This window comes from Molothrus aeneus, chromosome Z (genome assembly GCF_037042795.1).
Source record: "Molothrus aeneus isolate 106 chromosome Z, BPBGC_Maene_1.0, whole genome shotgun sequence".
Lineage (NCBI taxonomy): Eukaryota > Metazoa > Chordata > Aves > Passeriformes > Icteridae > Molothrus > Molothrus aeneus.
In genome coordinates this window covers 54,832,322-54,847,201 of record NC_089680.1, presented here as the reverse complement: position 1 = coordinate 54,847,201, position 14,880 = coordinate 54,832,322, and the positions used below count along the sequence as shown (strand labels likewise).

The following is a 14,880-nucleotide window of genomic DNA, read 5'->3' as shown; positions in this document are numbered from 1 at the left end:
TGTGTGACAAGGCCTATTCCCAAGTCCATAGGGCACTTTTCAATAGACTGATGGACTAAGGAATTTTTGTGCTGTCTTGAAACTTTAGAAGTGCCAGTTGCAATTTGTAAGCATCAGCTAAATAGGCATTCAGAGTTTGTGAGGGTTTGATCCCATATATCAGAATTTCTTGCTAGGTGTTCAAAGTCCCTTGTCTAATCCCTGCTCTAGTGTTTAATTTCCACAGGAACAGGAAGCAGTCCATGGGTTAAAACACAGTTACAATAGTGAATACATTTTAACAAGTGCTAACTAAAAATAATTGTAAATTTTAAAACTCTAACTCTCATAGTTTAACATACTTATCTTTTGTAAGAAAAAAAAATAACAGAAACTGAGTTACAAAGACTTCTAATGCTTGATTTGGCAGTGATTTGGCAGTGCTGCAGAAAAACAAAGCTGAGTCACCTTAGTCCAAATGATGCATAAGAAAACCACAGCAGTTAATTCTGCACAGAAATTTTTTGTAAATTGATTTAAGATTCTTTTCTTTGTGTCTGTACATGTATAAAGTCCTGTCAAATCAAAGAGATGGTATTCTACACTTACCTCTTTCTATTGTACAGTTTATACTCATATTTTAATCCTTAGCCTGGTGAGTGCAAAGACTTAGAAGTTTTGACATGCAAAAAACAATTCAGCTATAATATACTCCTGCACCATAACAACAGACCTACCAGCTTCAAAAGGCATCATCATATAAAAGCCAAGGCTTGATAAAAATTTAAATACTTCAGGATAAATGATCCTGGGAATGGGAATGCATTTTTCCCTCACTTCTTCAAAAACACCCACAGTAATTACGTCCTTCCTGTCACAGAGGACAGAAGTGAATGTCAAAAATCTTAAACAAGGCAAAAGTTACAAGTTTCTGTTTCTCTCCCTACTGATCAAACCCACATGGAGAAATTATTCCGGTATGCAACGGTAAAAGGACTTCTGCCTCAGCTTGGGGGTAACCTGTGAGAACAGAGCAATCTGTCCAGTCTAAGCACACTCTTAAAAATATGCTTCACCTGTTAGGCCTTGAGATCTCAGGTCCTTGGTTTCTACACCAACTGGACAGAGCATATAAATGCAATATTTTCAGAAAAAAAATCTCTCTTTGTACTTAGAGTACTTGCTTTGTGCAGTAGCAAAATGTTTGGATCCCAAAATCATAATTTCTGTACAACTTGGGTTCATGTGTGAATTTAAGAGAAGGCATGGAAATGTGACATGGAAATTTAGGAATAGGAATATGGATTGCTGTATCTGTCAAAGCAAGAAAAACCTCCTTTGAATTTCACTGAAAAAGAAGAGATGGTCTCTGTAGTAGATTGAGGAAGACCAAACTAGCTGTAAACTAACTGTTGGCTTGATCATCCATTTTATCAGATTACACAGGTTTAGGATTGTATTTGCTGCAAGTGCCTCTAGTTTATGTAACTTCTGAAGCAGAAGGTCAGTGCTATAAAATATTTTTAGAAACTTTAATCAACAAGTTCAAACAATTTGCAAAATTGAGCAGAGTTTTAAGAAGTTGCCTTTGTAGCTCTTTCTTTGTTGTTTGTTTGATTGTTTTTTCATTCAAATACTGACAAGGTTAAAGTCACATATTTACAAAGGTAAATTGAATTAAATGGGCCTTTCTGGATTTGTCGAGCACACTTACTGATGCGTTATTTTGCAAGCACAGAAAAAAAAATAGAAATTATCAGAGAGGCACAAATGAGCATATTTGTATTAAGCCTTCTGATCTTTACCATTTTATCTCTAGATGAAATCTTCTTTTGAGTAAAAAATTCAAAACCTTATCTTCAAATATTAACGGATTGAGTAATAACAAGGGTGAGAGAAAAATCAGGTTGTTCTTCCTTCACTAATCTTTGGACACCAGAGAAGCCCAAGTTTGCTGTTTCTACACAAAATAATCACAGACCCAGGATTTTCACCACCTTTCAGACTGTAAATCATATGTGGAAATTTCTTTTCATTCGCTGCATGGTACTTTTAAAATTTCTTTTCAGAATGAAGTTTTTTCATGTAAGATCTTCTGAGGCAAGAATATTCAATGCTAATTATATTTAACATTTTTCTATGCTAAAAATATGTAGGAGAGATTTATATGGCAAATTATTAAATATAGTACTTTACACCTGTAGCAAAATTAATTTAGGTACACTTATTGGTCAGATAGAAATATTCAGCAATATAATTTTAGAGTGATTGTATGATTTGAGACCTCAGGAACACGTGTACTGGGTTAGAGATAAGGTCCCTTTAGCACAGTAATCTGTGTCTGGTATTGAATTACCACAAAACCAAATGACAGTGGCATAAAACCAGAGCACATTGTAGGGGAATTTAAGACAGAGTCTTCTTGTGATCTGGCTTTCATAGGAGTTGAATATTTCTGCAAAAAGACAAGATTGGACATACTGAAGGACTGTCACAAAACAATTTCACAGATGTTTAGACCAAACTGATTCCCTCTTTAAAGCAGGGTCATAGACTGTGGGTCAGACCTTTAGATAATAAAGCTCAAGCATGTGCATTGTAAATGTAATTATTGTGACTTTTCTGAAAGTTCAACTAGCCTGTTTTTCTCTCCCTACACATTACCTACCTATCAAGTGGTTACTATTAATCAAGTTACCAGGCTTGGTTTGTGGAAAAAAAAATTTCTATATTTGAATGGAAAAATTCATTTTTATGTGGATTCTCTTCCTAATTTTTGCAACCTTACGTTGTGTTAAAAAAAAAGAAAAGGTAGAACTGCCTTTGGCTGACACCAGGATGCTACTGCTGTTTCCTGATGCTTGCTAAAAATATCAGAAACTATTCCATTGTTTTGAAAACAAATAGATATTCAAATACCTGAAAAAGGTGTTTTTGTGCTGATTTTCATGTGTTTTCACTATGTTGTTTTTTATTTACCTGTAAAATTACATTATAATCCAGAGTGCACAGGCTCTAGAACTCCTTATCCTAAATCCTTAGCTAATAATGGACTGGTGGTAATTATCAAATAAACAAACAGCATGTGCCCTTGATTCTGAAGATTTCTGTTAGCAATAGTTCTTACCTAGGGAGAAGCACAGCTGCAGAGAATTGCAAATTCTCCAGAAAAAATTCAAAGCTGAGGTAAACAATGATGTCACTTTGTTTGAATTAGACTGGTGGATTGGATATTTGGATATCCACTGAAAACATTACTTCTTTGAAAATACCTGGCATGACTTCTCAGAGAAGCAATAGATAGAGTATTTGAATGGATCATTGTGCAACTGACATTTTGAAGATAGGTCACAGGTCCTGAGAGACTACAAGAAATGGTGTAACAGATTCCAGGTAAATTAATGCTGGAAATTCACAAGGAGACTATTTTAGAGAAAATATTGTTTAAAGCAAAAACAAATTTAAAAAATCATAAAAGCATTAATGTCTAAATGAGTAACAGATGACATTAGCATATTGGAAAGCTCACAGATTTAAAATCATAATTATCTGAATTTAGAAGGGGAATATGGGAATATATTCCCATAATTTGAAAGATTCTAACTGGTGCCCCTGACTGCTTGGGTCTGTAATGTTGTAGGTCCAGTCCAGCGAGGCATGGACAGAACCAGTGTTTTCTTGCACCTTGTCTTGGAGAACAGTCAGTTCATCAAGGGACTACTTGGCACTCACACAGTACAGCCCAACGTTCACCAGTGAGTAATAGATCCTTCCCATTTATATTTCTGGCTTCTTTCTCTTTGTTTGCACAATGGCTTTTAACATAATTTGAATCTGGGGAGTGGAGGACGAAGTGGCAGAGATTCATTGTCTGTCAATAGATAATTCATCAATCTAAAATTAAAGCCTCAAACATGTGAATGTTCACCTTTGCTTTATGGTGGATGACACAGAAGAAATAGCTTTTTAAATTGCAGTAGCTAGAGTGGGCTTTGAGATAAAGGCTCCATAAATCCACTGTGGGTCTGCAGGTTAAAGAATTGCATATTTTACCTTTGTAGTCTTGCTACTGTACTTTAGTCCTTTTCCACGTTTGGGTTACTCATTTACTCTGGCATTTCTCTAGCTCAGACTATTCTTATGGAGGTGCTTTAGGAAAGAATCCAGACAGTGTTTTTCTGCTGTGCTCCAGATGTTTGCAATAATGTACTACTGAAGTGAATGCCAGCAGTAAAAGGATATTCCTCCACATGATATGCTTTGCATCTGACACCAACCAACAGCTCCTTAGGGGGAAAAAAGGCACCAATTTGTTAGCTGACAGTTAACCAGTAAATAAAGAACAAATCTTGGTAAACTTAAAATTAAGTCTATAACTTCCTACAACTGAGTTTGAAAAACACATGTTCAAAATTACTAGTATAAACTACTGGTTGAGGATTATTGCAGAAACATATCCAGCCAACATTCTCCTTTCAGTTTTACCACTTTGTTTACCACCATACCCTACATTTTGAAAAGGAAAAAAAAAACCTCTATTATTTCCAAGCAATTATGCAGGACATATTCAAGAGAGGAAAAAATATTCTTTATCTCCCTCCATTCCTGCACTTTAAAAGCATTTTGATAGATGTTAGCAGGAGAGATGCAATAAGCATGCTATAAGTGTGTTTTTCCTTGCCTGACCCATTTAACATTTTTTTCCCTATAATATCCTATTGATTCACATTAAGATAGCCATTTCTGTTAATTCCTCCCACAACAGCAGGTGACAGTGAACTGAGTACTTATGGTGAGACCAAATACATTTTTACATCTTTCAAGGCTCTGTATTCATATAGTTCAGATTTTTATTTTATTTTATTATTCTCCCACATTATATTAGTAGATTGCTTTTTATGCTTGCCTATACAGTGGCTCTTTCTTGAGTCAAAGAATTCCACAAATAATTATTCACATGATGTTGGAAGTCATGGTATAATATAGACGGACAAAATTCACAAAATCCAACTTTGACAAAGTTCACATCATCTCTAGATACTTGTATTCTGACTGAATTTGGTTTTGTTATCCTATCTTACTAAATCCATAGGCAGTACATGGTTGAGTTTTACACTGAAAACTGTATCTTTATTGAATTAAAACAAGTCACAGACATAATTAATACACTTTTTTAAAATCACATGCTCTATTTCTTTGTCTAGCTACTGAGGGACTAGTTTGGAGAAAATAAATAGTTCAAATTCTTTCCCTTGTGCACTTTTCAAAGCTTTTGACATTTTTAGAGAACTACCTCTAGTTAAAATTTTATGGGAAAAAAACCTAGTGTAATTTAGTGCCTGAGGAATATCCCAGATGCAGAAAGGGTTCACATGTTATGGTTGTTCACAGCTCATGAAGGAAGCCTGATAGAACAGAAGTGATTCAAAGAAGGACCTAATTTCAACATGTTTATCTTCCAGCACTTCCCCATGAAACCGGAGTAAATCTTGTGGGCTGGCATTCAATACTGAGACATTAAAATAGATTTTCTTTAAACTGGGTTAATAAATGTGACATTCTATCCTGAGCATATTGAAGGAACATAAGTGATGCAGAGGATACATTTTATTCATATTTACCAGAAAAATTATGGCATATATGTTTTTAAGTTAGGAGAAAATAACCACTCTTTTCTTTTCACAAAATCACTGAACAAAGGATTTGCCAGATAAGAAAAGTAACATTTATTGCCATCCTCATTTTATACATTACAAACAACATGCAAGGAAAATAGGTTTGGATTCCATAAAACTCTGCTCTACTTTTAGCTCGAAAGGAGAATAAGATACTTTTAGGTGTGTCTTTAGCTTCTTGGCTCCATGCCTAGAGTTCTGCTTCACAAATAATCAATCCTGAACTTTGTTTACCAATATGTAAATCCTTATGAGAAGTATCTGTGGATTGACAGAAAGGGATGGCTTTCATGTTATACATATGGTATGTATGATTTTGAATCAATTTGGTGGAGAAGTAGGACAAGTAATTGGTGCAAAGGGTGATGTTGCCCCAGTCTTGACTCCCACTATGTTTTCAAGCTACATTTTGGAGATGAGCGACCTGAATTCAGAAGTATGCTTTTTCAGAAGTATGTTTTTTATTTTGTGAGACCTTGAGGTGTTTTTAAAGGAATAACCTGTTTTTAAAAAAGTGGAAGAATATAATGTCATTATTATGTCAGAATATAATGTCATCATACCACCTCCAAAATTAGTTTTAATTTTTTTTCCTTTAACTGAAAAGTTTTTCAGCTCCTGTGCACTAGAACTAGAACTTTACCGTTTGGAACATAAGCAGCCAGAGTGACTTTCTCATCATAACCATTAAAAATCTGTCTAAGAGTTACGGAAATAACATAATATTCAGTTATGTATGGAAGCATTTTGAAAAGAGATTATCATACTGTTCTTTTAGGATGAAAAGTATGAAAGATGAAAATCTGTCTTTCACAATTAAGTGGAATGCAAGTTAGTGGCATTGTACTTTATCTTAGGCCATTGTTTTAATTTAACTTATGAATAATTTTGAAGATTTTATTGAACCTTTTAAATAGTATGTGTCCAACATTCAAGCCTCTAGCAATTAATTTAAGCTTTCTTCCACACAATTTCATTTGTCAAGAAAAAGACAGTTTTACTGTTTCACTGCCTCCCTAACTTGTATGTGGATAAGTGGAATATTCCTTTAAGGACACATTCTAAAGAGAGATGGAAAATAAATTATGGTTGTATTTTATCATTCACCAAATTAAGATGTAAACATCTTTTTGCCTTGTAAATTAGTTGCTTTTGGTTGGAAAGTTTCACAATGATTTAAAATCAATCAGAACATCCAGATCTTGTTTGACCTAAAAGGATTTACAGAACTTTTGCCTTTGATAAATAGCCCAAACTTCAAACAAAATACCTGCACCAGGCAACAGCTAATTATTTTTTAATGAATTTATCTGAAATACTAACAACTGGAGGAAACTGGGATGTAGTTTTACATCTATAATCTGTAAAGTGTTCCCATGGTTTCTATTCTCATACAAGAATAACTACAAAGATTTCATGGTGCAAAAGAAGCCCTTCCAAGTAGGCAAGCATCTGGGCCTTTTTTTTTGGTTTTGTTTTTTGTAAGAGAAAAGTGATTAAATTTAAAAGTCATAACATTTCTTATATTACTGCTGTGGCTGACTCTCATGCAAAATCATTTCTGTGATTCATGTACATTTTATGATTACTCATGATTTCCTGCATAGTTTTCAAATCTTAGTGACTCCATACATAAAATAAATAGCATAAACAAAACAGCATGATAAAATCACTGCTTTGTGCGAGTGCGGTTCATTCTACTTGTAACACTTGGCTGAGATATAAGACGTTTTTTTCCAGAAGGAAAAGTGCCATCTACTGAATCACCAAAACAAAACTTTGCAGCATCTTGATAGATTTTTGTGAGAGAGGTCCTTCCCAATTACTGCAAGCCTTACTCAACTTGCAAACTTAAATAATTGAGATCACCACTGACACAGTGATATGGCACCTCACTAAGTATGTATTTAATATGTTGTGTGGGTTTTTGCGTTCTTTTTTTCTTAAGTTTTCCTGGATTTCAAGTGTTAATGGAAAATCAGTGAACTGCACTTTGAATGTCGTAAGATTTCTACTTTTTAAATAACTTTTGTCCCCAAAATTTCTCGGGGGACTTCTTGAGCATCCTCTGCATCACTTTAACATCCTATAGAGGTCAACTTCCGGTAAGGAGTTACTCTTATTTTGCCTGATTAGCCAGTTCGGGTTTGGTGACTATAAAGACTATAAAAAGAAAGACTATAAAAACAATAAACTGAAATTACTAAGAGATAACTTTGCTGTGGGGAAGGACTTATTAGTTAACTAAGACATGATTTGGCAAAGTATAGAACATTTTCCAAAGGCATTAAATTGCTTTAAAGACCAATAGGACAATAAACTTTATTCAGGACTTAGAAGTGCTGTCAGTATCCTTCAGGGCTCAGCAGCAGAGACTTGAATGAAGTGCCACTGTATAACCCTGCACAGCTCTTAGAAGAATGTCACTATAGAAGTGGAAGGATTGGGAAAGTGAACATGATTAATATCTTCAAAAGTTTGGGAAGTCTCCAAAGATGGTCACAGGCTTACAGGAATTGGATAACCACAGGATTACGGGTAAAGTCTTGTCATGACTTAAAACTAACTGATGATATAGAACAGGAATCAATTATTTCTTCTTAAAATTAAAAATATTTAGCAGTGAGACATGGCAACACTTTATACAGAGATAATCTATAAAATGCTCAAATTACTGTGTCTGTAGCAAATCTGGTAGCAATTTTGTGACAATGATAATTATTTGTACAGTAAGAAAACTGCCCCTTATCTATTTAAGCCATGTTGTGTGTAGCCAGGTATACTGTCATACAGCAACCTTAACTTCTGTCACAAAATAGGCTTTTTTCTCTAATTATAAACTGGATGTGTGCTGGTTTCTGCATAGATAATTCCACTGATAGACATTTTCATAAATGTTTTATTTTTTCCTGTTCATACAATACCCCTGAGGAATAATATTCAAACACATTAATTAAATCTTATTCAACAACTTGTGGGTTGCTTTCTTTCTAATTTAGTGGTGACTGCAGTTTGGAAATTCTGACTTAGCCAGCTTCAAAAATCATATGATGTTGTTGCTCATATAGAAACAGTTAAGTAAAAATAACCAGAGGGAATGATTTTGAAAGTCAGTGTTGGAAGAGCTTTCACTTGGTGAGATGAAAAAGAAATCTCTCATTTGACTTGAGAAAAGTTGAGAGGAAAGACAGGGGCTCTTCTTGAACATGACCTCCTTGAAATTGTTTGAAACATCTTTGAGACACTTGGGGAAAAAATTAAACTCCATTCCCACTAACATTCATAATTTCAGCCAAATATCACAAATTTTATAGTGGCAAAATGTGGAAAGATAATTACACTTTATCCTAGGCAGTAACAGGTGCTGTCAGGCCCTCTCTATTCATATCCCAGTCCCACAATCTTCCCAGAGACAAACTGTTCGTCACAAAGTGGGATTTTTACCACGTGCAGAAACACTGCTCTGGGCAAGGTTGCTTTTCCTGTCCTGCTTTAGCTAGGTTAAAACATCTCAGGCTGCCAAAACTCTTAGAAACATTTACAACATCAAAGTCAGCTGCAGCCATGCAGGATGGTGTTCAAAGCAGGACTTGGCTGCATGCCCTCTTCTTGCTGTTCATAGCTAGTGGAAAATAGAAATACCTAAAGCAGCTCCTTTTAGCTTCTTTTGCAGTAAAATGGAAAACCACCAGAGGTTAGTTATATCTTACAATCTCTTCATTTTGCTTCACAGATCCATCTTTGAAGAGTGGTAGGGGAAGGATGTGTTCAAAAGCGGCACTGGCCAGTACTTCAGAGAAAGAGCATCATAGAATATTCGTGAAAGATACTCTGGCTCATGTGCCTCATTTATTTCTATATGGTGTGATACACAATCTTTACTTCCCAACCACAACAGGGTGTACTGATCATTGTGTTTCTGCAGCACAGTTTATACAGGTGAGTAGGGACATAAAAGTGCCTTTTACCGATTTGGTGACATTTACACAACACTGTCCTTCCATAGCTCATTCCTTAGTCCAAACCGAGCCATGTACGCTCCAGACGCGCCAAATCGGTCGCTTAACAGCACAGGGGTGTGAGTGCCACCCCTCCAATAATGACTTTTATCAGCAGAAACAGGCACTGCTGTTGTCTTCTTCAATGAGCCAGCTACGAAAAGTGTTTCCTTTTTGGGGGCTGTTTCGGCGGGTTTTGACCTTTTCCCCGTCAGACCCGGTGCGACCCGTCCCGCTCCCGCGGACAGCGGCGGGGGGCTCCGGGGAGAGGCAGCGCCGGGCACCCTCTGGGAGATACAGCACGGTGCTCTCGCCCCCACGGGCCTTCGGGCGCCGAGGAGAGGGGAGAGCATCTCTTCAGAGCAAGCCGCCGGGCCTCCGCCGCCCCCCAGCAGTGCGGGCGGTGGGCGCTCCTCCCCCGGCCCCCGCTGCCGCCCGGAGCCGGGCCCGGGCCGGGCCGGGGCGGGCCGGGCGCGGGCGGCGGCGCGGGCGGGGCGAGGCGCAGGCGCGGCGCAGGGCGGGCTGCAGCCGGGCCCCCGCGCCGCTCCGGGAGCCGATGGCAGCTGCACAGCGCGGCCGCCCGGCGGAGCGCGGCGCGGCTCGGCGCCCCCGGCGCGGGATGCGCGGGCGGGCAGGCGGCGGTGGCGGCAGCGGCTGCGGCAGCTCCGGGAGCTGGAGGGACGGGGCCGGGCGGCCGGCGGCCGCCGCGCTCGCCTGACCTGCGTGCCCCGCTGGCCGCGCCGGGCTGCCCCGAAGGATGTCCGCTCAGTCCAAGGGGACCGCATCCTCCTCCTCCTCGCCGTCCGAGGGGCCGCCGGCAGCCTCCAAAACCAAGGTGAAGGAGCAGATCAAGATCATCGTGGAGGATTTGGAATTAGTCCTGGGGGACCTGAAAGATGTCGCCAAGGAACTTAAGGAGGTGAGAACGAAGGGCTGCGCGGTCGGATGCCCTGTCTGCCCCGTATGGGGCAAGCGCCCCACCGCCCGCAGGCCGGGGTCCGGCTTCCCCCGGAGCTCTGCTGCCGCCCCCAGGCTCCTTTTACAGCTTCTTCACCGCGGGTCGAGCAACTGGTGTCCAGGCCTGGCACGGGGCAGCTCCCGGCCGTGCCCCGGGGCGGGCGGCTGGGCACGGCTGCGCTGCCCGCCGTCCCGGAGCGGGCTGGAGCCCCGCGCCCCGGGTGCCGTGCGCCCCGGGACCGCTCCCCGCGACTGTGAGACGGCTCTGCTCGGGGACTTCCCACCTCAGGGCACCCCTCAGAGTTTTTATTTTTCCCGGGGGAAGCCTCTCCTGAGAGGTCTCTGTTGGGCGAGGGTATTCAGGGGAGCTGCGGGACCCGCGGGAGCCGCGCTGGCGTCCCGGGGCTGGGAGAGAAGTCAGGAACGACCCCGCTGCCGCTCCAGCGAGTTTAAGTTTTGGGCTGCGCGGTGCAGCGGCGTGCTGGCCCCGAGCAGCAGCAGCAGCAGCCCCAGCCCCAGCCCCAGCCCCAGCCCCGCTCGCACCTGCCCGGCGGTGAGCGCTGAGGCGCCCCGGACCCCGCACCAGCCGCCCTAGGCGCGGCGGCACCGGCGCGGCGGAGGCTGCTTCAGCCGCTGCAGCCTGCTTCACCGGGAGCTCAGCGCCCTGCTTATCGGCCCTATCTGGCAAGATTGCCTTCGCAATCTCTCTTTTGCTGGTGGCGGGTGTCATCTCCTCTAGGTTAATCTGCAAGCAGAGCGCGATTACCGCGGGCATGTTCGTGAGCAGGGAAATGCAGTAGCTGAAGGAAAAGAATTTGGCTGTCCTTTTGGAGATTTCCTCTTTATCTTGATTTTGCTACACAACTGGTTGACAGATGGTTGGATTATGCATCGAGATTCAAGTCCAGAATTTCTGTGTATTGCTTTATAATCCTATATTTGACATTTGTAATAGGCTTCGGTTTTTTGCCGTCATATATTTTTCTATTTTAACAACATTGTCAACAAGTTTCTTTCAATAGTCCTTTGCCATCTGAGGCAGTCTGAAATTCATCCAGTGCTCTGTATAATGTTGGAAGATGTATAAACACACGGCTCACTAATCACAGCTGTTAGGCTCTTTTTTCTCTCACAATTCCAGGTTCCTCCTTTTTTCTTTTTAATATATCTATAATTGCTCTTTTTCTTAATGTTCTGCTGTCCATGCTTTGTAATTTTTTGAGGTATTTTGAAATAGAAATAAACAATATTTATAGAGCAGCTCTTTAAACGTTTCTAAGACCGATAGCGTAAACTGGCTTCTGTTGCTGCAGAAGCACATTTTCAGGACCTGGAAAGGATGTAATGTGTTCTGTCCCATGAATGTAAATCGTTCCCTGCACGTAGTCAGTCCTAGCTTTCTTTTAGTGAGCAAACAGGATCTCTGTAAGTGGAGATCGTATATCATCATTTACTGTGGCATATTTTATCTAAGCAAACTTGCCTGTTCTGGTTGACTGAGTCTGTAAAAGAGAACCAGATTTACCGCTGCTTGATAGGGAAACCTTTAGAGAAATGGAGCTGTAACTCTGTTAAGTACTGTGTACCTGTTGAAGGGTGCAAGGATTGCCAATAGCATCTGTTTTGAGAAAATGAAGGTGTTTTTATAGAAAGGATAGTTAAATATTGTTTCTGACTACACATGAGGTTTTTAGTAATGCTTTTCACCAAACATGTCTTACAAAGATAGTAGCTCTGATACTCCAACCACTATGAGTTGCATACATATACATCTGCTACTTTTGTGTAACATTTATTTTGGAAAGTCTGCAAAAGTTTGCCATCTGAGTGCCTTTAGTTTGTCTGCCTTTATAAGATGGGCTAAATCTGCACAAAAACTCTTGACATAACGGCGTTGTATACTTTTTATATAAAAGTGAGTTAATTGGTGATATTATAAGCTGATAACCAGTCTCTTTCTCAGGTGGTTTGTAGGTGTTAGGAAGGAATGATAGGCTCTTTGTTGAAGCTTACAGGAAGTTAGTCTATAGTCAGTTTTGGTGTATTACACATAGAAATATGACTGTGCTTCATTTAGGTTCCCTACTGTAGGACCAGTCAAGATGATGAAATAGAGGATGTAAGTTCACACTTTCCACTTTCACTGCAAATTCTGTATTTCTGGAAATATTGTTGCTGCCTTTTTTTTTTTTTTCCCCAGGCTGTTTGCTGCAGCCCAGCTGTTGAGCTGCAACCTTTTCTGTTACTTTTTTTTTTTTTAAATGAGTAATATTGTATACTGGAAACAGCATTTCATTTTTTTTATTACTATTTAAAAAGTTTTCAATTCTGCTACAGTGGGAGGGCATGAAAGTTTTTTAGCCCTTTTTTGTGTAGTTCCAGTAATATTTATTCAGTTGTGGTGTAGAAAATACAATGGTACTGTAACTTTTTTTGTTTACATAATTTACATAATTTTTAAAACACATTCTTTTCTTTTCATGCCTACGTATTTGTTACCCTTAAATATAAATTATGATTATTCTTAATGGAGCACTTAAGTTATTATGATAGAGTTCATGGCTACCTTTCAGTCTTCTTTTTTAAGATTCATAGTCAAAGTACTGTCAAAATGAAACACCATTTTGTTGCTTCCAAATGAACTGCTCTCTAGCAGTAAGTAGCATGGCTGTACAGCATTTATGTTTTACTACATTTAGCTTGTTATGCTTCACTTACATTAATATATTTGCATCTGCCCTTTGTTCTGAACCTTTTTCTGATTGGTTCTTTAACATTTTTTATGTTTTTAAAAAGAGGAGATTGAGGAGTGAGTAGAGGATGGCACGTTAAACCCAAGTGGGCAAACCATGAAGTTTATAAATATTCTCTAGAAGCATGTGACTAAATCATGCAGATTAAAAAAATACATTTTAAGAATTACTGTGTCTCAGAAGTGAAACATCCCTTCTTCCCTCCCTCTCTCCCCCTTATTTATTGTTCTGGTCTGATTAGGCTAAGGTAACCACAGAAGATTTAGGATGGAGCAGGGGGGTGACTCGGAGGCATGGAAGGAGGGAGCAGTGCTGAGTCCAGAGTCTGAGATGGTGTATGGCTAGCCTTCTCTAGAGTGCTGTTAATTTAGGAGAGGCTTGGATGGACCCTTTTGTCTCCTTGTGTGGGTGTGTGGCAGCAACAGGATGTGGTTTTGCATTGAAAAATGGATTTGAAATGGTTTAAGTTGCTGTTATTTAATGAATATTCCAAAGAAAAATCAAAAGGGTGCTGGAGGATTGAGTAACACTTGCTATTCCTTTAGTCGAGACTATTTCAAAATTAAGTTGGTGGAGCCTTAAGCTTTGGTTGTCCTCCAGAGGATTGAATGAAAGACCTTTTTCACTGGAGTTTGTATAGAAAAATGGTTATTATTAAGTCTTTTTTTGGAACTGATACTTATCTCTCTGGTACCTAAGTAATGTACTATCGGAAAACAAAAGATGTGTGCTAATTAAACTATTGTAGAATGCATTATATAGCCCTCTGATTACTTTGGAAGGGATTGTAGGGGATGTACATGTACACCTGTGGACAGCAGGGCACAGAGATTTATATAACCTTATAATGATAATACATTTTTTAAACCTTCCTTGCATTCACATTTTATGGTAATGTTACACATTTCTGTGGTCTTGTGCTTGTTTTCATGAAGGAAATACTTAACTAAATAATTTGATAAATACTTTTTATAATAATAAAAATTCATCTTGCAGAACAAATTCCTGGAAGTTATGTGTGAGGCATTTACATAGCTTTTAATTGGCTAAATATGCTCCAACCTTTTATCGAAAGGAAGCAGCTGTGTAGCTATTGCCAGTGTTTAGAATACTCCAAAATGGAGGTGCAGGAGAAACAGAAGCCCTCACAGGCATTGCAAGTACATCAGTGAATTTCCAGTCATTTGAATCTACCTCCTCTGCTTTGAATCCCGTGAAAATGTCTTGCTGACAGAATGAGTACATTATCTTCTGTCATATAACTGATGTGTTTATTTTCTGTAAAGATATATATAATTTCAGCATTACTTAATAAATAAATATTTTCTAAGTGATGATGAGACTAGCAGATATCAACCCCCTCCCCCAAAACACCATGACAAAGTTTGTTACAGGATAAATGACCTGATTCCATAAGCAGGCCACTCATCACTCTCTTAAGTGAAGGGTGGTCATGTGTTCTGTGGTTTTAATTTCTGGATCAGGACTGCAGAAGTGTATTACAATTTCAGCCGCCAG

At 39.4% G+C, this 14,880-nt stretch overlaps 1 protein-coding gene across 3 annotated transcripts in view; it reads left to right on the top strand.

Annotated features, from left to right (window-relative positions):
- The first annotated feature begins 10,403 nt into the window (after window positions 1-10,403).
- Window positions 10,404-14,880, top strand: part of PRR16 (proline rich 16) — a 143,016-nt gene continuing 138,539 nt past the window's right edge. For all 3 annotated transcript variants that reach the window (XR_010785279.1, XR_010785280.1, XM_066568992.1), the window contains exon 1: window positions 10,404-10,571. Coding sequence is in view for 1 of the 3 variants with exons in the window: in XM_066568992.1 (XP_066425089.1) it covers window positions 10,410-10,571 (162 nt within the window). In the remaining 2 variants the exon portion in view is untranslated. The remainder of the gene's footprint in view (window positions 10,572-14,880) is intronic.